Source organism: Pagrus major, chromosome 16, assembly GCF_040436345.1.
Source record: "Pagrus major chromosome 16, Pma_NU_1.0".
NCBI classification, from domain to species: Eukaryota; Metazoa; Chordata; class Actinopteri; order Spariformes; family Sparidae; genus Pagrus; species Pagrus major.
This window is the reverse complement of record NC_133230.1, coordinates 18,833,215-18,858,968: the sequence shown is the minus strand read 5'-3', so window position 1 is coordinate 18,858,968 and position 25,754 is coordinate 18,833,215. Positions and strand designations below refer to the sequence as shown.

The window sequence follows — 25,754 nt, the reverse complement described above, 5'->3', positions numbered from 1 at the left end:
CAATATTGATTCAGAAAAGGTTTATGGACCACGAAACTTCACTTCCATCGGCGTGGGGGTGAGAAGATATAAACATATGAATCAACTTATTCTTGAATGTAGACATGAATATTTTTGATAATGCAACAGGTTAGAGGGTTCCTTGTACAATTTACTGCTTTAGTTCTCCCTGAACCTCTTTCATATCCGAGCACAATTGTATTGTGGCTGAAATATCCCTTAACAAATCGATATTGAATCAAATTGAATTGATTTGGGAAATCAGTGGGGATACCCAGCTCTAACAGTGAGTGTTATACATGAACAAACTGAAATACACACACGGAGGCAGTGAAACATAGCATAAACAGGATCAGCAGGCTCTTTACCTTGAATTCTGAGGCATGTTCAGCATAGCCAGAAGTTGCTTAATCTCATCAGTCCCCTCTGGGTTGAGCAGGAATCAACAAAAGACAAACAGACAAGAACAAAGATGTTCCAAAATGTCTGAATAACATGTCAGATCAATACCATCGCCCCCACGTGCCATCAGGCAGATCTTTCACAATAGACAACGAATCAAGGGGGAGAGAAAATCGGAAATCCTCTCAGCTGAAAATAATAATGTGGCTTTATCTGTGACAGATACGATCTGCTGTAGGGAAGTAGAGCATGATGTTATAACCTGTGCTCTATGACTGGAGGAAATACTCTGAATGGGAAGCAATTTATTTCCTTGTGTATGTTGGGGCACCCGCAGTCACAAAATGATCAATTGCTCATTATGACTAAGGGGAAAAAGGTTAGAATATGATGATCAGGACGATTTCTCCTCTATGCTACATTTGCTTCCGAGGCCTTTTTTTCATGTCCGAGCACGAGGCGAGATAAGGGAGAAATTCAAGTAATGTCATGCTTGGTCTTTCCGGCCTGTAGGTCTGGATCAGTCAAGCGTTGATGCCTTTGATAGGCCAAATAACCTTGTTGGCTGCCTCCATTCCTGTTCATTTCACAGTTCACTCTATTACTTGCATGAGCAATTACAGCTTGGTGTTGATGTTTAGCATTGTTTGCCATTATTATGCGTGTGTGTGTCTGCCTGTTAAGGCCACTGTATGTGTGTGTGCAGCTCTTGAATGGAGACCGTAACCTGCGATGTTCCTTTCCAGACTGTCACCTTTCTTAATAAGCTTCAGTGGGTTCATGAGGAGGTCGAAATGGACACCATTTAGCATTAAATGCCCATTAGCCCCCTTTGATGTGACCTAATTGAGCCAAAGAAATCTGATTGCCTGGCCCTTTAAGTGTGAAGAAGTGAACTCTGGGTGTTTTCAGTGTGTTATGGCTTAGATGACATTGTATGCGAATGGCAAGGATTGTATGAGTCCTGAAATAAAAGCTCAAAGGATAAATTCACCCAGAAATTAGTATTTTACATTTGAAAACAAGTCCCCATCTACAGTACTTCAGTTGTTTAGGAGAATGCTGCAACACCGTTTTGCTGTGAAGATCCAGAAAGGTTTTGTGGACCACCTGACTTTCCATCAGCATGGGAGTGGGTAGACAATGACTGAATTTTCCTTTTTGGCTAAACTTACCCTTTAACAAACACATTCACCATGTTTCACTTCGTCCTTTTTTTTCTAGCTGCCCTCTCCATCTCTAAACTCAGCTTCCTTTGCTGGCTAGCTGCTAGCCTGTGGCTCAGTAAAATTGGACAGGTGAAGCGGGACAGCGGGGCGTCACTGATACAGTTCGACAGAACCGCAGGCTGTTGAGAGTTCGATCGGCTCATCAAGCGAGAACAGAGAAATCGCAGCCCCCTCCTTTTAAAAGCGGTTCATGTGCTTGTAGCATTGCTGTATTTGTTTCATTATGCAGCCACACTTACTCGGAAGAAATATGTGTTTTGTGTTGAAAAAGGACCACACTGAAGCTCCTTTTCGTCTTCCACTGCACAGATCAAGCAGCAGGCAGAGTGCAGCGCGGTCGGATTCAGCAGTGTGGAACAGCTATTCAGTAACGTTCTTTTCAAGATGTGCTGAGGTTGAAATATGAGCATTATGAACCTGTCTTCTAGTTGAGAATAGATTCCTCCGCAGGCCTGTAAAGTTGCCTTTGCCGGAGACATGACTTACAATAAGAGACAGTGCAAGTGTCCTTGTGAGTGTCAGAAATCAATTACGCTATGTTTCCCCTGTGGGTCGCAGGATTGTATATGTATATGTGCAAGTGTGTGTCTCTCTGCGTGTGTGTGTGTGGGAAATGCGGTTGCTAAAACTTCCATTGTATCTGGGATGAAGTTTCCACTGTGAGTTTAATGCAGTGGAGACCTCTTTTCAGTCTACACAGTGAGAACACAAAGTTGGTTACTGGCTGGGCTGGATAAAACAACAAAAGCATGTATGCTGTCAGGCACAAAAACAGTCACAAACAAGCCCGCATGCACACCGAGATGCACACACGAAACACTAAGATCACTGTGGGGTATTTGAGTTCAAAGGATGTTAAACAAACCTATGTGTGTATGAGTGTGTGTTTGTCTGGAGGAATGCTGTCGACCGTCATTCCTGTGTGTCGTTCTCTGCGTGTTTAGACAGGCTCTGTCTCCAGCTGGGCTTGTGACAGAATGGGTACAGTGGTACAATGCAATACAAAACAGCCATGCAGCTTTGAACAGAAGCAGCTCTAGAGCGGGACAAAACACGGTGCAGATGTACGGCACGGACCGGAAAGACCGGCATCACTGCAAATCTCCCTACACTCCCCTCCAGCTGCATTAGCACCTTTTTAATTAAAAGGATTCGCACAGTAGAGATAACGGCTTTCAGATGTTTACCGTTTTAACAGAGGAAAACAAAACACTTAACAGAGTTTGTATGCTTAAATAACATACATGTTCTCAGCGGCGCTAACACCCTGCAGGCTTGGAAGGTGGCTGTAAAAACAGAAAATGTTGCAGGAGTGGTTTGAGAAGTTGGACCTGTTGAAACTTTATCTGCCTTAAAATCTAGACTCTACTGCAGCTGACGTTAATTCAAGCTGGCTGCTGTTCTCTGCAAAGGAGCAAAGAAAACTTGAACATTCAGGCATCACATGAAGGGGCTCACGCAATGGCAAGCTAGAGAGTGGACACTGAAATGATGGCTCTCTAACTACTGATTAGACTACTGATTCATAGGTACTGATAATTTTAAATAAACCATAATATAATAAATTAACCGCTTTTTAAAGGGGAACAGGAGTTGATTGTCATCCCCATATATGCCTAGACCTAAAAGCTTCTGTTGTAGAGACATCCAGACTATCTTTTTCTTTTTGGGAGAGTGTTGGTATTTTACCCTCAGAGCTAGTTGTACCAATAGATGTGTACAAAAGTTTTTTGAAAACTGGTAGTAATCTTTTTGGATGATGTGATTTTTTTTAATCATCTTTTCTAATTGCTACAATAGTGTTATTTGCATCCTGATGCCTGGGCTGTTTTGCCAGCAATCTTTTCCCTGTCTTTATACCATTTCCATAGAAATTGGTTTTGAGCCTAAATAATGTGTATTCTGCCTTTTTATTATATATTTTGTGTAATTCAAATTTCAGTTGACAGATTTTTCTAAATTGATCCTCATAACACTTTCCTGCCAAATGTTTCACCAATTTAGCGATTTGCGTTTCCAGTAACTCTCTTTTTCTCCTCGCTTTCTTTTTTCTTCCATGCACTGTAAGATATACATTTTCCTCTGATAGCTTACAGCGACATTAACATTAGCTAGCTAGCCATTTAATTTAACCATTTCTAGCCTTTAGAGAGCGCTCCATTTCAAAACTTGGACTTAACGAGAGCCTGCGCTCTATAATGGGACAAGACAGACTCAGCCACTTAACATTTATATCCTTGGAAATAGGAGGAAGACATTTAAGAAGACTTAAATACCTGTGGCCATTATTGATTGATTCAAACAACACTGTTACAGCTGAGGGATGCATGCAGGCTTGTATGAGCTTGCGTGAGTTTTGTCGGTGCACATTTGTGCTCCCTTTTATTGCGGCCATTCAGACTTTACGGCACTTGAACTGATTAGTTGTGCTCGCTTTCATCTGCCAGTGTTTGTGAGCTTTAAATATAGATTATATGACATGTTTGGTGCCACAACAGTTTTGAATTAAACTTTTGAGTGATGAGATGATGCATTATTGTGTCCAAATGTTTGTGCAGGTTGGATGGTGTAACAGTTCAGTCAGGATGTTGCTTGGAGTGGTGGGGGAAGGCCTTTGAACAGTCGCCCAGGGGCTCATAGTACTTTAATATGGCCTTGTTGATGTATATGTCTGTTTGAAATAAAAGTCACTTTGCATCAAGCATTCCTTGCCAGCGAGTGGAATAAGCCACTAAAGTAATAAAACAATAACAATGCAAGGGTAATATATTGAAAGTGTATATTTCATAACAATAAAAAACAAATCTGTTCAACGTCAGGGTGAATAAGCCACACAGGACTGGTAGGTGGGCACCATGATCTTTATATGCACGAAGGCGTCGTTTCCTCCGGTGCGCTCCAACAGCTCCAGAGTCTCCGGGATCAGCTCCCCAATGTTTTCAGGCTTCTGCAGGTGGCTTCGGATGACGCCAGAAGGTTTGGCTGTGGACAAGGAAACACAGACAGACAGACAGACAGAATGAGACAACAAACCCAGAGATAAGTTATTTTTCGGCTCAGTCGGGGTCATCTTCAGACTGTGAGATTGATGTCAGGGCTCGCAGAGCACCACCTGTGGCCACGCCGCACTGCTTTGCCGAGGACTGAGTCGGCAAATGCCATCCTTCCATCTGACTTCAAACCCAACGCACGGACTGAATTTAATTTACTCCTCTTACGCCGCAGCCAGTTGGGACTGAACGGCAGAAGAGTTTTTAACTGTTCAGCTGAAAGTTTAATGAGGCAGCCTGCAGAGAGGAGCGCAGCGTAAAGGACGACCGAGTTAGTGACGGCTCTGCTGTTGCGCAACGCTGCGTTGATGCGCACGGCGCATTGGGCAGTGACCTGGACATGCTCCACAGGTGGGAATGTGTGAGTGTGGTTTCGCACTGGATTTAAAATGAAACGGAACAAACACTAAAAACATCTCCAAAGTACAAACGAGTCTTGTGTGTGTTGTATTTTTCAGGTGTTTGCGCACATGTGTGGTGAAATACAAATAGACCCAGAGAGCATAATACACTCATGGCCAATCGCAATACAGCAAGAGAGCTGCAGAAGCTCCCCTACCCAAACACACACACACACACACACACACACACACACACACACAGTGCAGTAAAACACACAAAATTGTACAACAGAGCTGGAGCGAGCTGGGGGAACTTGTTATCGAAAAAACATTCCTGAGGTGTCCAGCCTTCTTTCTCTCTTTCACCAGCAGGCACACTTAAACTGCGTGCGCACACACACACACAAACACACACACACACACACACACACACACACGGATCGTGACTTTATCAGCACACAGCAAACTGCCAATCTCATGCCACTGCACTGGGGGGCTCAAAACACTTTTCAGAGGAAGGTAAATATAGAGAGGAATGAGGCACACACACACACGCACGCACGCACACACACACACTACACACACAAAGACCTCCAAGTTTGTTTGCAGAAAATGTCCAGGTCAACTAAAATATCCTGGAGAGAAGCTGTGGATTTATTTCTTCAGGCAATAAAATGAAACAAAAGAAAGAAAGCGACATTTGACCAGAAGGAGAATAAAAATTAACGGGGGGCACTTTAACGGGGACCCTTCAGCCCCATCTTTAACTCCTAATTAGACCTGACGAGAGAAGGACACATTAAACCTTTCGCGCACTTCTTCGCAACACGCCGTCCTTTATTCTTTCTCAATCTTTTGTGATCTCACATCTTCCCCGACAGACCCAACCTTCCCTCTCCCTCTCCTTGCCTTTCCACCCATCCATGGCCTCCTCATTAAAACACAAAGAGAGCCAGTCCCATAAAGAGGGCTGTTAAGCAGCAACACGTCTATGATCTCAGTCTGCTGCACTTGCTTTCTGCTCGGGAGTCCAGTCCTGTTTTACATGAAATTGACGGGGGGGGGGGTCTCCAGCCGGGTTTTGACCGTCAGTTAGCCGATGCGACTTTAACAGCTTTGGCTCTATTTTACAGCTTTTTACAGTTTTTTTCCCCTACAGAGAAACAACAAAGATAGCTGCATATGCTCAGGCATGCAGCCTTGTTCTGTGTCTAAACCCAGGCTGCTTTTTATTCCTGAGCTCCCCACAACACAGCCGCCTGCGCCCTACTAGTTAGCAAAATCTTAAATAGCATCTAAAACGCAGCCATGTAAGCAATAAAAGAAAAAAGGCAAAGCAATCAGGGAGGAATGAGGAATGCAAAATGCTGTGATGTGTGTAGAGAGCGGAGGAAAGTAAAGAATAAAGTGACAGGAGCAAGTCGGGTCACTCTGCAGTCTGTTTCAGCTGTGTGTGCTCGTGTTTGTGCGTGTGTGTGTGTGTGTGTGCGTGCCTGCATGTTGGTGTAGGTTAAAAAGCCAGGCCTGTGGAGAGCCACCCCCTGTTAGAGTGAAAATGAGCAGCCAAAGCCAGCCCAGAGGGAGAGCTTGGCCTTCAGACCGGAGAACGCGGGGAGCCGGGGAAGAGGTGCGGCTTGGGAACCGGCAAAGCTCACACCCGTTTACTGGGGCCTGGAGGGGGGGGAGCAAGGAGGTCCTGCAAGGGGGGAATTGTTGATGCTGCTAGACCGAGCATTTCAGCCCTTCCATGTGCATTTCTTGTGCTGAGCTGTTGAGAGGCCAGGAGCATCAAAAGGAGGAGGCCAGAGGAATTTGCAACGATTCTCAATATTTAAAGAGCAGAAAAAGAGAGAAGTGTGTTTAAGGGGGGATGGAGGGAGAGGAAGGGAGAGCGGAGGGGGGGTGTTAAAAGCTGCCACTGCAAATGTCCTTCAGCAAAATAACTTCTCTTTCTCCTCTTCTTCTTCTTCTTCTCTCCCCTCCCTGTATTTTTTCCCTCTCTCCCTCTCCCTCTCTCTCTGTGCTTGCAGCAATATCAGCAGCCCTGTGCATACAGAGAAAAAAAAATCTTTAAAAACAATCATAATAAAAACTCCCGCCCTGTGAACAGGAGGAAAAGGGGGCCTAGCAGGAGTTGGCTGTCTGCTTCTCCGAGGAAGAGGAGGGGTCGATACGGACGCAGACAGAGGAGGATTCTCAGCGCGGCGACATTTGCTACGCAAAAGAGGGGGGAAGTAAAGGGAGGTGGCACGGAGGAGGTGCTTCTGATTTTCATGCTAAATCCCTGAGATTGGAGGAGTCCTAAGCACAGAGGTGAGGAGGATGGAAGGAAGGGGTGAATGGGGACTCCACTTCAGAGGGCTATGTAATATACAATTATAAAATGATTATTAATGAATCTTGATGCATCAAAACTTTTGATTCTATGTCAATCGTTACTTTTAAGGGTCCTGACGCACCAGGCCAAGGGGCGACTGTAAGCATCCATCAGTCTTTCTTTCTGCCTCTCTCGGGCTCTGCTGTGATATCTGCCAAGCCACACCAGACCAACACTAAACTCCACACAACAACAGCTGCAGTCCTCCCCCTCCTCCTCCACCCTGCTCTTTCTCCATCCCTCATTCCCCATGGTCCTAAAGAACCTGTCTTCCCACATCAAGCTGAAGACGAGCAGTCACAGATGCGGGGCAGCGCCAGGCGGTTCCTCCAAACTAATTTCAAATAATAGACGGTAGATTTTCAGGTTGGGAACTGGAGCCTGATGGTGATTAGCAGGCTGTAACAGAGCTCTACTGTAACCTCCATCTCAAGATTTATGACCGGGGTCGGTGTGCATTATGTGTACGTATGTTGTACGGTTGTAATCCCTTCCCACGCAAGGACCGGGTGACACACATGCTGCAGCAGCTTTGGGAAGTTTAGCCTCGAAATTCCAGAGCTGATTCGACATAATATCAACCCACCCGCCATTGTTTCTAATCAACTTACGGTGGAGGTTCCTTATGAAAGCAGCTTAGGCAGGAGGCCCCCCAACAACAATAGCTCTTTGATCACAGCAGCCAGATGCAGGAGAGGATCAATGCGCGTTAGACCTGGGCTTTTTAAACGAGGGCTTTGGGCTTGCTTGAGAAGGGAAATGGAGGAATGCAGGTTATGAGTGCGACGGAGCAGCGCGGGTTCCAGGAATACTTTCAGCAGGAGTTGAGTGTGGCTGCACAGCTGAGAGTGTTATGTGAGTCGATGTGTTTCTTTCACCAACCACCAACCAGCATAAGAATATCTACATAATCTTTTGAATCAACATACTTGAAATATTTTGTGTCGAGGGAGAGTGGAAAATATGTTAAATTTCATTTTTAAAAACTGCTGTTTCCCCTGAAAACCGTTCTATTTTTGTCTCGTTTCCTATCCTGTATAAAAGTGATATATTATTACCATTAATCTTAATCCTAAAAGTCTAAGTAGATGATTTTTCTTCTGTGTCAGCTGAGGCAAATGTTTTCCCTCAAGACTTAATTAATTTCATTCATACTATCATGTTTGTTCAGGCTTTAAAAAGGCTAAAATTAAAATATTATACTTTCTAATATTCTGCTCCAAAATGGAAGATAAATACACCAGAACAGAGGGTCACGTTCATACTTTTTTTCCCTTTCTTATTCAGACTTTCTGTGCGGTAATTCTCTTCTCTATATGTATGAACTCTAGTATGCATGTTTTTTTTCTTTTGAACTAGTTTCTCATAAATAAAATCAAATTTAAGCTGGTGAGCAAAATCTGCTCTCAAGTGCTGCCTTTAAAGTGCATATTCGACATGGACTCTTGGCGCGTTATGTATTACACTCCAATTTGATCTACAGTGAATACAATATGGATGTATTGTGTGTGGATACCAGAGGGAAGGAGGGAGAGGAGCAGAGCGGTGGTGAGTGTGTGACAGAGGGTGTGTAGGTGTGAGGGAGTGGATGGGACCACTGGAGGTGGCCTGTGCTTAACAGCAGGGCTCTAATTAAAAGGGCCTCGCAGTTGGGCGCCAGGCAGGCCCCTCATAAAGAGACACACTCTGGCAGAGAGGTGAGAGAGAGAGACCAGGTGTGTGTGTGTGAGAGAGAGGGTAGAGAGCTTGTTTACGTGTGTGAGCCTAACCACAGGTGTCTGCGAAGGAAAGACAGCAAAACAGAGTGAGAGAGAACTTCCAGCAGTATGTGTGTATGTGCAGGCACAGGTTGTTATGTATTCTAGTGGGCGTACATACCGGCACATACATGTTGAGATGCACACACACACGCAGAGAGTGTGTGCTTAAGTACATGTGACAAGGACAGACAGAGTGAGTCAAAGGGAGCCGTAGAAGTAACAATAACGCATCAGTGTGTTACATAACAGTGTTTTGTTGGTCGGTGCAGGTGTTATTTGGTCTGATTATTCCATACACTGTAAGGCACTCTGAACTACAGCAATGCATCATTATTTCTAAACTTATTATACTTAATTGATTAACAGGAAAGAGTTAAAAAAAAAAAAGAGATGCAGAAAAGTACAAACAATATCTCCCTCTGATGTTTTAGGCCCTCGTCCATATGGCGTTTTTTCCCCCGAGGGTCAGCGTTTTTATTCAGTTGTTCCCAATGAGAAAAAAATCCCAAAAAGCACTGCAACCAGTGTCATTTTTCAGCACGCTCCACCTTTTTTGTCTGGCCGTCAAGTCATACTTGAGGGTAAGTAAAGATGTTGTGTTAAAATATTATTTGAGCAAAAGTGAAAGTCATCCATACAAAAAAGTACTTGAGTAAAAATTAAAAAGTATAAAAGTAAAAAAGTATCTGATATCAAATGTATTTAAGTATCAAAGGTAATTTTCTGGCAATAAATGTACTTCAGGTATCTGAAGCACAATTAAAAGTAAATTATCCATATATTTACATGTATGTATAAACTGTATACTTTGAGTCTAACTGATTATCAGAAACAGTGTTGTTGTTTTTTTTCAACAATTGCTGCTGCAATAAATTCATTTAAAAATGTGTTTGTTTAATTTTGAGCATGAAATCTGAAAAGTAACCAGAAACTAAGGTTATCAAATAAATGTAGTGAAGTGAAAATAACGGTATATGCCTCAAAAATGCAGTCGAGACAAAGTATAAATTAGCAGAAATGTCAATGTAATTCAAATAAATAATAATAATATACTAGAATATAATAATAAATCAAGTAAAGTACAAATACTAAAATTGTACTAGTTAGCAGTTAACAAGTTAGCTAGCTTCATCCCAGCACTCCCCTGCAACTGACCAGCACTTTTCTGCCTGGAAAACCACAATAGGGACACGTGCACTTACGGAGTAGAAGTCTCACAAAATGGAAATACTCAAGTAAAGTACGAGTACATCAGTGCAGGACAATAGCTTTGTTACTTTCCACCGCAGCCTCATTCGCTCTTCTTTCACTCACACTGGTATTTCCCTCTCCCAAACTCCCCAGCCCCCTTTTCCCCTAATGGATAAGCCAGAGGCTGACAGACAGCACAGCTGTGGCTCACATACACAATCATGCTTACACACACACACACACACACGCACACATGCACGCACGCACACCTGGAGCTCGGCCCATTCCCATTCTGTTGCTTTTCCATCTCAACCTTTGTGTGTAATCAATAACAGCGTTTCAGCTTAACACAGTTAGCCACAATGAGGACTGCAGCTTCAGACACATCACAATACACACACACACACACACACACACACACACAGTCACGGATATCCACGTCAGGTTGTGAGTAGAGAAGTACGAAAAGAATTTGCTTGTGGCCAGCAGGAGTTTATTAAACCCCCATCCCCAACAGCAGACATCATCTGACTGCTCATGCTTACTGAAGTCTAACCTTTGCTGTAGGTCAGTGATCTCATTTTCCATGTGTTCATCCAGCCCAGCACTGCTCAGTCTATAGGCTGGCTGAATCTCACTGCCATTTCAACCCGGTGAAAGTTGGACATCAGCAAAGGCGGAGGAAAACGTGTCAAGGTCAGATTGCACAGCAGAAAGTAGGACCAGAGGAGCGTGTAGACAAGGTTGAGACAAAGACGTAACCTGCTGAGGATGCTCCCGAGCTGCACGGGAGCTAAAGCTGTTAGATTCCTATCGATCTGGCTCCCACTGGCTTACGAGTCTACATCTGTACATAGGTATACAGGAATTGAATTCCAATTCCACACTTCCGCCAAAATCGTGCCATGTCTTTGGCTAATCTTTCCTTAGAAATCCCTGGCTGTGGGAGGGATTCACAGTCCCGCTGAGGCGAGGAGGGAGAATCACTCTGCTACACCTCACAAAACCCTCCTCTTGCTCATTTCTTTTTCAATTAGCCAACTAGACCTAGTCATGACCGAGAGCAATATCAGTTTGCGCCATTTAGTCATGGTTTTAATGCACAAAGAGGGCTCATCTTAGATGATGGATCAATGCTATTTTCCGAGCTGTTACCATGTCCATTATTGTTTCAATTACCACCACTCAGATAATGGTTATCCCAGTCCCATCTCATCCAATTGTAGCCTGATACATGCATCTGTGAATCGGCTTCAGTATGCCTGTCACAGCTCTAAAGAAAAGAGTCATCTCGTGTTATGTTCACAGGTACATCACACTGACGGCGCGGATGGGCAGCAACTTTTTAATTATTTCCAAATTAGATTAAACATTTTTCAGGGTGCACAAGTGCGTGTTTGTCGCTGGTGACGAATGATTCTCACAGCCTGTCAGACTGTGCAGACAGGGTGCTCCTTATCGCAGCTATGGCCAGACAGAGGGCCTGCAGACGTACACCACAGTCTACACTCTGAATTCAGGTGCTGCACACCAAGAAGATGCGGCTGCTCAAGTTTCAATAAAACGGAGGGTCAGCCTGAAATCTTGGCACACACTTGCCAGTTAATTATTTTAATGCTAATTTAACTTTTGCTGAAAAAAATGTTTGTTTTTAATCACGTTTCCACCATTTAGGCATTCAAAACCCCAACATTTATCGAAGGTAGAAGCGTACATTACAGTGAAGAGAAAGCTTTTAACAGCAGTCTCTCCCCACAGAGGACCTAGCCTTTCCCACTCTGCCTGTCTGTGTCTCTCCCTCGCTGGGAGGAGAGTGTCAGTGCTGTCAGGTGTGAGTCAATGCCGTCAGATGCGATCTCATTACGCCAGCTTACCTCAAGGTTAGCAGTGGGCTGCTGGCTAGGCACAAAATCGATCTGCACCAGGGACAGGCGTTAAAGGCCACACAAGCCAAACAAGCATTGCACTTTGAAATGCAAAGGCCTGTTAATACATGTGTAGGCACGTGACGCATATACACAAAGCTCTGAAAGCACATCGTGATGGACTGGAGCCAGGCGGAATGGGTGCAGATTAACGTGTTAACACAACGTCTTTAAGGTTTCTAAGGCACAAAATGATTTATTCATACAGATAATGGTGGACCCCTCATCATCATCTCAAAACAAAAAAGTATTCAGTGCAATCACTCGAACGAAGATCCTGAAACGCCAACAATAAAAACCATCACATCAGACATATCTCTGCAGTGCCTCGCCTGTTACCTGTGACCCACAGGTTACGTCAGACAACCGCGCAGCCCTCTAATAACGCTGTTTCTTTGTTACATCAAGCCGATGAATGTTTACACAGAGCTGACATCATAAAAGCTGTCTTCGTGTTTGACAGGAATCCAATAAGCATTGACACGTGTTTTTTTCTCCATCCTTCAATCCGTCAGACCATCAAAGTTATCTCACCCCTACGCGTGTTCGTCTGAAAATGTCACAACACCATTTGCTTCTCAGATCTGAGCATAAAGAGACATCAAATTAGTGGCTGTCACAAGTAATAAATAAAAAGCAGGGAATATTTTTATTCCTATTCCGGGTGGCATGTGACCTTCAGTAGCAGAAGCTAACGGCAAAGGAATTAATATTCATAGGAAACAGCTTGGCTGGTGTACCTTTGCTCTGGTAGCAGGTGTCCATATGTGGGGGGAAACCGGCGCCTTGATAAGGATACTCCGCATCCCGTCTTCTCGTTTACAGAAATTCATGGATACAGACACCATACGTCTAAGTTAGGAAAATACCACTACCACTACTACTTTTTATTGTTGTTGTTTTCATCTCAGATTTACTCTCCTTGAGAGAATGGAGGCCTCTAAATGAAACATTACAGCACAGCTTGGACAATGTGCGGTTATTCTGTTTCATTAACACCTCCGCTGAACGTATGGATGCACAAATAGTATATTTATACTCACATTATAGTCTAAACAGTGTGAATAAACAGATTAATGTAATATCAGGTTAATGTCCTGTGGAAACTTCTCATGAGTGCTGCAAAAATAGTAGAGGGGAAATTGAAAGAGTTTGCTAATGGAGGGACTTTCCTGGTGTTGTGTGATGAATTCAATACGATGTTTTTGGCATCTGGTTCTCTTCCTGATCCTTAATGTACAAAAACAAAATAATATTGCTGTTTGACATGACACCAAAATACATTAAAAAGGCCTGTCCTAAGAAATGTATTAGTTTTTGACTGCAGATGTGAGAAAAAAGAGTTAAATTCCCCACCATCTCTTTAACCAGATCACACACATTTTGTCTATTCCGTGTGATCTCGGTTTGATAACTAATGCAATGACTAATTTCCATTCACTGAGCCTTCCCTGTGACTGGGGAGGCCTGCCTCCCACTTTGAAAACCTCTGACTTAAATAATGCTTTCTCTGATTTTGACCTCAAGTCCACTGAGATAACTCGATATAATATTATCGACTTATCTAGCATATCATCAGCAAGGCCTTGAGCTTCATCAGATCGTGAGTGAGAGCTCAACTGCTTCAAAGTCAACAATCACAACTGCGGTGTGATTTAAAACAGAGAAAAACAGGGGAAAGAGAGGGAAAGGATTAACAACCGGACAACGGAGAGGTTTGAGGGGAAGAAAAGAATTCAGAGGCAGGCCTCATATGACACCTGAAAAACATGAAGAGATGGATAAAACAGGCTGCCGAAGGTGGAATGACCTGGGCAACAAAGGGAGGAATGGAATCGGGGGAATCGCTCTCGTAAAGACAGCACATGTCCAGACAGAAAAAATCATGTGGGCTTCAGGTGGAAAAGCTGACAAAGATGGAGAGGCGGTAAGAAGAGACGAGGAGGAGGGAAGGAGTGACAGACAGACAGACAGAGGAGGCCAAGTGGCGCAGCAAATTCAAAGAGAGGTTCCATTTGTCCTCTTCACTCGTCACAAGAGGGAACATTTGAAGTGACATACTAATTTAAGTCAGTGACAAATCAAAGTCTATCACTGATATTACCCTAAAGCGCGGTTAGTATCCTCTCTGCACTTCACTTTTTTTATGCAGGTCATTGAAGGAAACGCGACTGTAGCTTAAACATCAAAGGAATAAGGTGTGCTTTAGCTGCTCAGACGCGCCGCATTATCTCCCCTCACCAAAAACAGTGTCATTACTGCGCTGTGTGAAAATACTGGCACGCACACAACTCTGCCCACACGCTCTCTCACACACACACGCGCACACACGCACACAGTTATGTCCATACGCGGTGATGGGCTATGTGCCTGGCTAATAAAATCACTTTAGTCTTCATAACTACTTTAGCCTTGGAAGCTGCCATCAATGGAAGGACAGACACACACATACACACATACACACACACACACACACACACACATTCACGTACAGGAACGAGCGGTGAGCGGCCCAGCCCTTCCATTAGCCTAATGAAGTGGCTCCCTAAGATGGATGACATGACATCACCTCCGCCACCAATCACAATATCACCCCTAAAAAACCTTCCACTAAAAGCCCCACCCCTCCCCCCTCCCGGCTCACCCCCCACCCATTGCTTGCTGCACCAAATGGACGATGAGCTTTCCAGGGCCCATTCGGTCTCCTCGCATCACTTTTATTGGTCGGGTTATTTATCTCTTTAATGCAATTGGCTGGAGTGGATGCCTATGGATGCGGGGGGCTAGTAAATCACGGTGGGTTGGGTCGACGGCGTGATTAAAAGAACTTTGGCTCAACAATGACAATGGCACCAAGAGGACGGCTTGCAGTCTGTCTGCATTCAGAACAGGAAGTCTGAGGGCAACGGTTCCCGACGGACAATAAGGAAGAATGAGAGCACGTCCACACAAATGCGAATAAATCTGAAAGTGCATTGTTTTCTCTCTGCGAAAAGACACAAAATCAAGATTTGTACCCACTGAAAAAGGATTGCTCGACTAACAGGTCAAACTGGATGTGCGGATTTCTGTCATGTGATCTCAGGTGTTTCACTGTCATGTGATAAGGGTTTGAGAACCTTGACCTGACGGTGCCCTCGATTCTTCAGGCTTGCTCTGGTGACAAACAACACTCTCCATGCTCACTTAATGATGGAACATGTGACATTCCTGCACTAGAACGTCTGAAAACAACCAGACCTTTGTTGTATATTTTGTTAAGTTGTATACTTTCATTATCCCAAATGTTTCCAACAGTGTTCAGACAGAGAGAAATTTCTAGTTTTAATCAAGGTAATGGTGCATTTCATTTGGCCGCTTGCCGCTAACTTCCGAGACAGAGTCTGAGAGGGAGGGAGGAAGTCGTGGAACGTGACTAAACATAACATGAATACATCTTTAGAACATTTCCTTGTCCGTGCACATTTCGAGTCACGTCAGATCACAATGAAGACGACTCCCATGATGCCTTGCTACTTACATCTTTTGTTCTGTTTTTTTATTGAAACCACAAGCAGCAGAAATTACACACTGTGCGTTTAAAGAGATTTACGTACCCTTCTATCATTTATTTATTTACTTTTTTACATTGGTGTGGACATGGCCTCAAGCACTTCCTGGTTGAGGTGACATTGTCTCTTTCTCTTTCTTTTCTCTTCCCACAGAAGGCCAAAGAAAAGTCTTTATGGGTGGATGGGTGCAGGTACAGGCATCCATAAACAGTCAGCGTTTTACAGGCCCTGGCACAGCCCAGGGGTCCGTCAAGGTTTACGAGTGCCCAGGCCCTTTAAAGCAGGAGTGTTTAAGTGTGGTATTTACATAAAACAGGCCGAGGTGTCTGTCTTAAACCTGTTCACTGTTTCTCACAGGCTGGAAAGACAAAACTGACATGTCATCAGGGCCAGGAAGAGTCATATCTCCCTTTATAAATTACAATATTGCAAAATGACTGTGGTGTAGTGCATTACAAAAGCCCTCAAAGTATAAACTGTGATACCACAAATCTTTGTTGCACAAGCACGTACAATTAAACCCACATAGTCTCACTGGGTTCCAGAGTCAATTTGGCCTCCATCATCACCATCGGACTTTCCACTGGCCAACACTTTGTGCCTTCTGCCAGTTCTCTCCCTTCTCTCTCCAGCTTTTTTTTTTTTATGTTCTGTTTCTCCACAGAGAAAAAAAAAGCATGTGACTTATGAAAACACAATGAGCGCTATGGAAAAGAGGCTTAGCTGCACAACTGTGCATGTGGCAGGTTTATATGTTTGTGTGTCACCTTTACAGTGTGTTTACTTATTATTAGCAGATGTCTCTACACACTGGGGAAGGTACAGTCCAAACAGGAGCAGAGGGAGAGAGAGAGACGAGAGGAGAGGAGGGATGGGACGATAGAGGGAGGCGGGGGGAGTATTGAGATATGCTGGGACAGCAGTACCACCCCAATGTGAGTCATAGGACACACTGTCAGCAGCCATCCAACATCACACACTGACTCATTACGCTGGAGGAGAGGAGATGACAACAGTAGCCATGATCAAGGAGGACGGAAGAGGCACATCAGTGTGAGAGGACGCAGTCAGCAGTTACTGTATGGTGGTGGCTCTTCACTGTACCCATATACAAACAGCAGACTAAATATTTTTATGCAGGGCTCTCCGTTTTTGTTGCTGATCTAATGTACCCATTTGAGTTGGAGACCGTCCTCGCAAGAAAAGCAACAGCATTGGTCATTTCAGCTAAAAACAACATAAGCTTAGGTTCAAGTGACAAAGCTCTTTTCTGCCGTCGGGATTATGACTGTTGTGTCATGGGAGAGAAGGAGAAAGTGGAGGGATGGGTCAAGAGGATTCTGGACTGTTTGTTTCCAACCACTCGGGCAGTCAACAATGGTTTCTTTTAATTCAAACCACAATCTTTCCCTAATCCTACCCCAGTCACTTTATGGCCTAAAGCTAATGAAATCTAGCCTATCATTCATATTTTCATTTCATTTAAAGGACTTGTTGTTCAGTTGGGCATCATGTCACTTGTGTAGCATTTGAACGATTTATCGGTTTGCCTAATTAATTGGCACCAATAGGACGTTTTACAAATTATCAGTATCGTCAGAACGTGGCACCAATAGTTGCCGATGATCCAAAAACGTTAGAATCATGAACACCTTCCTGAAGAGAAAGCAGACAAGCTCTATTTATTCTAGTATAGCACCAAGCTCTAATTACTGACTTTGAGGGAAAATGACCTAGATTTTTTTTACAGTTAGTGTGATGCTCAGTTCAAGATTTAAATATTCATTTAGGTTTTTTTTTTTTTTTTAACTTCGATGTTCAGTTGAACAGTTATTCCGTTTCTAGTTGAAGCTGAAGATTGTTAATTTCTGTCAATTTGTTTGGGATAGACTCATCTGAATGAAAACCTCCACCTCCAACAGGCTGATAGCCTCCATCATCCACCATCCATCCACTGTTTTTGATCTGCATCTACAATTTATGCCTAAGCACCCAAATGGTAATGCCAGAAAAAAAAGAAAGAAATGTCTACAATGTGTAAAGACATCTTTTTTTTTTTAATAAAAAGAAAATCAGATGTGAATTGGCTAATGCCAGAAAGGACAAATTATCATGACTGCTTAAAAAAAAAGGCTGCACCACCTGGTGTGATGACCGAGCAGATGAATTCATAACAAACGCCACCTCAGGTGGGAAGCAAGAATTAAATGCCAGGATGTACCAGGTTTACAGACGAGATACTTGTGATCATTTAATTGTGTAATGTTCTTACACCCTGTAGAGAATATTCACACACTGTAGCACAAAATGACAGAGACACAGTGTGATTAGTGTTTTGCTTTTGCCACCACAAAGGCACGCATTTTGTAATATCCTGACATCTGACACTGATCCCTACCGGATACAGGGGGATGCATGTGTATGCATGTGTGTGATTTGATTGGGGCTTTGAGATACAAATTACTTCACTGTTATGTACTCCCGCAGCATGTCATGTTGCATCCATACATCACTATGCAATTTCTACACAATAAACATCTCCCCAGACAAACAACATATTTATCTGGGGATACTGTTGGCAGTCGACAGATTGGTATTCATGAGGTGTGTGTGTCTGTGATGCATGCATGTCATGGCTAGTTGAAGCTAAGGTTTTCCTCATTAGAACCCTGATGGTTGTGTCCGTGTAGTCCCTGGGCTGAACGCTGTCCCCTGGCCAAGTGGAAAGCAGGACCATTAGGTCGGCGGAGAAGGGACCATTTATTTGGCTCTTTGCTGGCTGTGGCTGTATTATCTGCCGTGATGCTATTTGTCTGAGACCAGCCAAGCTGCCGATGTGACAGGATGGGGAGAGGGGGGTAGATGAATGATGGGCTCCCAGACACAGCCAGTTTTGCTTCGCTGACAAACTGGGGCAAGAGATGGAGGTATGTGGCGAGCAGAATGAAGAGAAAGAGCAGGGTTGGAGGCAGGGCGGGGGACGAACGCATACGAGAGACGCTGCGGGAGCCGGTCCGCCAGAGGACACAATTTACAGCACCTGTTGGCCGTGATTGATCAAAGGAAGAGGAGAGAGGGTAATGGTGTGTGGTCTGACACAGGATAGAGGAGAGGGTTAAAATCAGAGACGCTGAGGAAAAATGGTGTGTGAGAGAATGAGAGGGATATTGGGGTGGAGGAGGATAATATAGACAGAGTGAAGAGAAGACAGGAGGTGAGGAAGCAAACAAAGCAAGGCACAGAGAGAGAGAGAAATAGGAGGAGAGTAGGAGGATGAATAAAGAGAAAAGGTCGCTGGTGCAGGAATGTGTGAGGAAAAGAGACAGAGGGAATATATATTTGTCCCCTGATGGGAGTGTGTTAGGAGTCCATCTGTGGAGAAATGAGATCAGTGGCTGACTTAGTGGTAGAGGAAGACTTTGCTGCCCTGCGGCTTACACACTGACTCAACACCCTCTTCCTCGTCTCTCTCTCTCGCTCTCTGGTCTTATACAACCTGCAGTGCATTTAATCTGCTGGACGATTCAGTGTGTACGCTCAGGTTTGCGTTCGTGTGTATGTGTGTGTGTGTGTGTGTGTGTGTGTGCACATAGACGGAAAGCAAAGCCTTATTACCCCGGCTCCTGTCCCACTCCACCTCTCCATCAAATGACTAGGGCAGTCTCCTCCACTCGTCTCTCCCCACTATCTCTTTCGCTCCATCCCAGCTGAGACCGCAGAGGAATCTCCTCATAGAATCACCCACTAAATCATCTATCCGCCAAACAGACACCTTGGCAAACACTCTCACCTGGAGCTTTCATTTCCAATCTAAACACACACAGGACAGAGGGTGTGTGTGCATGCGTACGTGTGCGTCGGGTCAAATAGAAAAGTAGCATTCCTGTTGTGTTTGTGCACATTAACACTGATGCATTTCTAGGTATATATGCAAACCCGGATTCCATCAGTAGCTCCATTAAAAATTAAAGGACCAGTGTGAAGGATTTAGGGGCTTCTACTGGTAGACATAGATTATAATAATCATGATTAAGAATGATAATTAAAACCTTTGTTTTTCTAAGCTTCTGACATTCATACATGCTCTACAGGGAGAAAGAGATGTTCTCTGGTATTACATGCATCCTGTAAACACACTGACTGTGATGCAGCCTCTCCTACAGCTAGTTGTCGTGATGTCATTCGGTGCCACAATGGTTTCGATCGTCTCGATAAGCTACATAATTAACGACAAGCTGCCTCCGTGAGCAGCTCACCTGCTGTTGTGAAAACGGAATTGGGGCGGAAAAAAAATCAAAAATGCGATGTGTTTTTTTTTTTTGTGCGCATTTCTGATGAGGAAAGTTACCAGAGCAGACACATACTGGAAGAGAGGAACCAGAAATGGGAGGCGAGCCAGTGTGTGTGCATTAAGGTGAAGCAACACAACTTAGGCAAACTTGAACAAGAGTGATTTTGAGAAAGATAGTTTTGAGCCTCATTCTCAGATTGTCAAATACAGACGTTATAATGAACTGTTAGTCCAACTGGCTCCTTGCTACATACAGTACATGTGTGTTGACTGTGCACATGATATCTCTTATCTCTCACACAGACTACCACATTGAACCACAGGGTGAGCTAATGTTGCATCCAAACCCCGATAAACATGTTACTCCACACACACACTTACAGTACATAAAACACAACACAGATCTTCACATCCCAGGAAACCAGATGAGGAGAGAAACGGGCCGAGGCCTGGTGCCGGTGATGCGGTGACTGTGTGCCAGAGGGGAGCAGGATGAGGGAGGAGAGGAAGGTGAGCCAGAGGGAGAAGGCAGATTAGAGCGCCCGGAGGCTGCTGAGGAGGAGAAGAAGGAAGAAAAGAAGGGAGCGAGATGAAAGACGAAAGGAGAGCAGCAGAGGAGTTAGCTAGTGCTTCATAGTACCTGACTGAGATTACTCTGCCGCTGGGCTTACCTGATTACAGCACAGTGCTGGAGGACAGTAAAAAGACGTAAGCACATGGGTTGGCATGAACACACACACAATCTACACACACACAGAGAAGGCCCAAGGGTGCAATAGGAAGCAGCAGCTGCAACTTTCTATCCTGGATAGATTTGGACATTAGGGCGGACTGTTTATGTCTGCAAGTGCTTTTGTATTACATAAGGTGTGTGTGGGTTACATTCAAGAGGAAGAAATACATCAGACGTATTAGTGAGTCCACCAAAGCTATTCCTCCCCCTCACTCTTCTCTGGTTTCAGAGCAATCAACCATAGGCTGGTATAATACACACTCTCTCCTTGCTCAAACTTTCCTCTTGATCTATGTTTCATGCCGAGACTGGGATGTGTGAGAGTGAGCCGCAGCGCACAGCACTGCAGCCCCTCGTACAGAGTCACAAAATTATCCTGGCCTTATGAGGACGTCGAGGAGAGAGCAGTTAATTAATCACTAGTGTCTCATTTTCTCTTCATACCACTCTCATTTACTCTGTGGCTCATTTTTGTGTGTCACTCTTGTCTCACCGGCTGTATGGAGTTTGATGAGAGGAGCGGTGATTGTCGGTGGTTTTTTACATAGTTGTAGAATTTGCTGGCTTACTTCTTGTTGACACTTACACGGGGGACGCCAGCCTCATTTGACCTCATTTGAACTGATGAACTTTAGAATCTGGTTTTGTTTGTGATCTTCAAACTGCTCTCTGCAGTTCAACTGTTGATTTGAAAGTAGGGGTAGGCGAACAAGCCAAAAAATGTCACAAACGATTTCAATCGCAGTCACAGTCCACGATCAAAATTGCAATCTCATTTCTCAGTTTTGAAATAGCTGACCTCGCTAAAATCCTCGCTAGTAAAAAAACACCTAAGTTCTGGGTGAAATAAAACTGAGATCACTATAGATGTACACTACTCAAAATTAGTGAGGGGTATTGGGATATGGCCGCATATATTTTGCTCAACAGTTTATTTGTTGCTTCAGTGGTTTTACTAATGGAGAGTCATGCATATCTGAGTTATTAAATCTGAATTTCTTTGTTTGTGGAACCGCTTCAGCTCAGTTGGGGCAAACTCAAAACTCACACAAATATAGTGGAAGCTGTTATTGAGAAAAAAAATGTTGTTTGGAGGCTAGAAAAGGCACTGGATAATGATAGTGTCCACTGTGGCCATTGGAAAAAGTCATGGTCAACCAACATATGCTGACTGAGGAGGAGTGCCACCTGGCTTTGGCCCGTATCCAGATAGGAAGTAGGCAAATCGATGTTGCTATATAACTTCAAGTGTCTCAACTTGTCATTCTGGGACCAATTGAGGCGTCGTGTCTATGCCCGTGACCCACCACCCTGTGACCTCCAGGATGTCCGAGTGGCTGTCGTTGCAGAATGGTGCGCCATATCGCAACACAATAATCACCGTCTAGTGAGGAGTATGAGCCACAGATGTCATCGATGCATGTGGTGGGAATACCCGTTTTTGAGTTTGTGCTAATTATCAAGTGTGGGGTATGTGTCCAGAGTTGGATATTCAATAGGCAAAAAAGCCAAATGAAATGTGTCGAAAGAAAACATTCAAGATCAATCTGAAATCTAAAAAAAAACACTCCTCTTTGAAAGTTAGAGCTACTTTTGTCACAGCAGTTGTTTTTCTCTCTACATGGACTGTTCTTTCAACTTGCCTGAAAGAAACAAGTCTACAACTACGCTGATAATAGTCATTTTTTCAAGCCCAAAAGCCAAACAATTTCTGATTCCAGCGACTTTCTGCTTTTCTCTGTGTAATGTCACTGCAATTTAAATAACTCTGGGTTTTAGGATTTTTCTTGGACAAAAACGCAATTTGAAAACACCACTATGGATATTTCTCATTATATTGTGACATTTAATTGACTAAACAATCAATTGAAGTAGAAAATAATAAGTTGCAGCCCTACTTTCAGCTGGTCTGGTTCTTCTAAAAGCTTTAATTTGGAGTGATGAATAAATATGAATCATACTACATCGTAAATCAATAACTTGTGAGTTTTTTTTACTCTGGATTTGGTGCTTTATTAGTATTATCCATTTTTTTTAAAGTACACTTATCTTCAGGGAGAAAGGGTTTGACTTCCTTGCCAAAGAGAGACGGACAGAGCAGAGTCGATTAGTCATTTGCGATGGAGATCATTTATATTAATAACAAGCGGGATTGAGCCTGCAGCCGTGCCTCAGCTCATGTCCCTGTGATGAATGCTTTATTGGTTGGTGTCCAATCTTTCCTTGAATATTCATTATTAGTATACATATATGGATTTTATGCAGTCGAGGGTTTCATTCCCTGTAGCAATTCCTTTTACTCTATACTTGAGTGGCACAAAATTATTGAATTTTTATTGAAACGTTAACTCATTTGTCTGAAGTAACACACAAGTGTAATATGTTGCTGCAAGTATTTGACTCTTTAGCGTCATAACACACTGTACTGAAAAACAACTGACAAAACTTGAATCATCCAGAGCGATCAAAGAAAATTAACAGTCTGATATGAAAGTTTGACACTATTCCAAACAAAGATAGTGATTCTGTTACCGATGGATCCTCTCTGTCTCCGTATCTCTGACTCTCAGCCGTGCCCGGGCACTTTGTGTAGCTCCCTGAGGAGAAACGTTACACCGCTGATCTGCTACAGCGCAATCAGACTCGGAGACAGAGCCTCGAACGACACGACTCACGGGCCTCCTACAGCTGGATCCTGCAGAGCGGCAGCTGGGTATGGGTGTGAGTAAGAGTGAGGCAGATGAACGGAGAAAGTATGAGTGGGATGTGGAGAGAAGCCAGTCAAAAAGTTATGAAATATGCCCCTTGAATAATCAACGCCCAAATCAATTTGTTCAACGTCCAAGAGAAGCGGGCGGACTACAGAGGAATGTGTGGAGTGGGCGGTCGCTCAGTGTGCATCCAAGTCCATATCTCAGACAAACACACAACAGCCAGAGAGTCTGCCCGAGTCTAAAGAGGAGATGGCCAGGAGGGAAGGGACTGAGGAGAGGGACAAAAACATTTAGACTTTTTTTCCTCTTCTTTCTGTCATCCCTTTTCACTTTTTGATAGATGTTGCAATGCACATACATTTCCATATTTTTACTTCCAACTTCATTCAGACTTCATATTTTTTTTTATCAACAAACACTGTAACACCATTGTATCTACCCTAAATGGCCAAAAGTATATGGACATCCAAACAAAGTCTATGAACAACTGAACCTTGTGTCTGTATGTAACTGTGAGCGCAAACATGGCTGGACACCGAACTAGGACTGAACACAGCCTCCAAGACCGATTGAGGTGTGTCTGACAACAGGGGACACAGTACAGAGGTGATTTACAGCGGCTCTGACCAAGACTGAGTTCGGAAAGGGCAAGACACAGCAGGCGGGGACAGGAGAGAACTGCAGTATTTCTTGGCAGTTTGAGAGTTTACTTTGTTCAGTTGGCAAATATCTGCCAGCTGAAACCACGGGGTCTAACGGAGTACCGCTTCTTGTCGGTACAAAGTGGTATTCGGAGACAGGGCTGGCCAGGGCTAACTTGCTCCTTTAATTCTTCTCGGAAGACTCTCGGGAATTTGCCCGCAATCAACCACAACAGCATTAGTGAGCTCATGCACTGATGTTGGGTGATATGGCCGTGCCTGAAGTTGGTCAGTTGATCCCAAAGGTTTTCTGAGGTCAGTGATCTCTGCAGGCCAGCCAAGTTCTTCAACACCAAACTTTTGCTATGACCTCAAATTGCACATGGGGGCGTTATCATGCCGAAACACAAAAATGTCTCTCCCCAAACTGTTGCCATAAAGTTATAAGCACTTAAATATCACTATATGCAAATCACGCACAAACCCAGAAAAATACACTTAAATATGTATATTTGTTACAGTATATTCACATTGTCTTATCATTCTGTTTATGTGTATGCTTTCGCAAGATGTTTTGTTTTTTGGATCAAAACATCATGGCAACACAGCTTCATTTGGTTGCGCTGAAGTGAGAGCGAGACACAGTGAGATGCAGTGCAGCACAAGCAGATAGACCAGAAAAGGCCTGCAGGCTGCAACTGGCCCACTGTGCCCTGCTCAATAAAGCTAGCCGTTTTATGACCCCGCCTCTCGGCATTTTGATTTTAATACTCTTTCTCGCTCTTTCTCACTTCCACTCTGTGTGTCTCTTTTGCCACAAAATGCTCCGGATTTTATTTTCATTTGTCTTTGAATTCCCACTCTGCCTAGCCCCTGTCTGTCTTTTCAATCACGTACTCCTGAACGCTGGAGAGAGAGTCAGTGTAGGCCTAATGCAGGGGGGGACAAGCTGGACTAACCAGATTAGCAAGTATCCTATTTCTCACATTGACAAATTAATTTCCGTACAAATTAAATGAAGGAACCCTCCCTTGATAATTCCCAAGGAAATTGAAGATGGTTTTGAAGAATGAAATAAAACAACTCCTTCTACAAGAGAAAAAAAATCTAATTACCAGCAGAGCAAAATAATGGAAGGCTAATAAATTAGCAAGAAATAGAGCTGGGTAGCCAGAATCCTATATGGTCTATCAAACTGAGTAACGTAAGACAGAGGGGTTGCTGCTGAGGTGGATTTGGGTCCAACAGTGATTCTGCGAAAGGAAAAAGACAGAGAAACACAGAAACTAAAACCAGCCTTGTCTATTACAGGATGTGCTGTTTTCCTGCAGGCAATGGCGAGGCAGAGGTAAAAAGACAATAATAAAAGTGTGGGAGAGGGCAGGATATGGAGGACGAGAGAGGAGAAAATAAACAGCATCCAGACAGAGACAAAGTGAGTGGCAGGCGACGGCGAGAGGCTGTCTGGGCTCGGGCTGCTCAGATCCACTGACATTTACAGAGTGGCCGATCGCTCCTCGCCATCCTCCCCTTGAAAAGTTCAAACGCA

The 25,754-nt window shown here is 43.9% G+C and overlaps 1 protein-coding gene across 1 annotated transcript in view; it reads right to left on the bottom strand.

Moving 5' to 3' along the window:
• Positions 1-4,422: 4,422 nt before the first annotated feature.
• Positions 4,423-25,754, bottom strand: part of pacrg (PARK2 co-regulated) — a 129,887-nt gene continuing 108,555 nt past the window's right edge. The window contains exon 5 of the mRNA XM_073484303.1: positions 4,423-4,613. Coding sequence (XP_073340404.1) covers positions 4,447-4,613 — 167 coding nt within the window. The 3' untranslated portion in view covers positions 4,423-4,446. The remainder of the gene's footprint in view (positions 4,614-25,754) is intronic.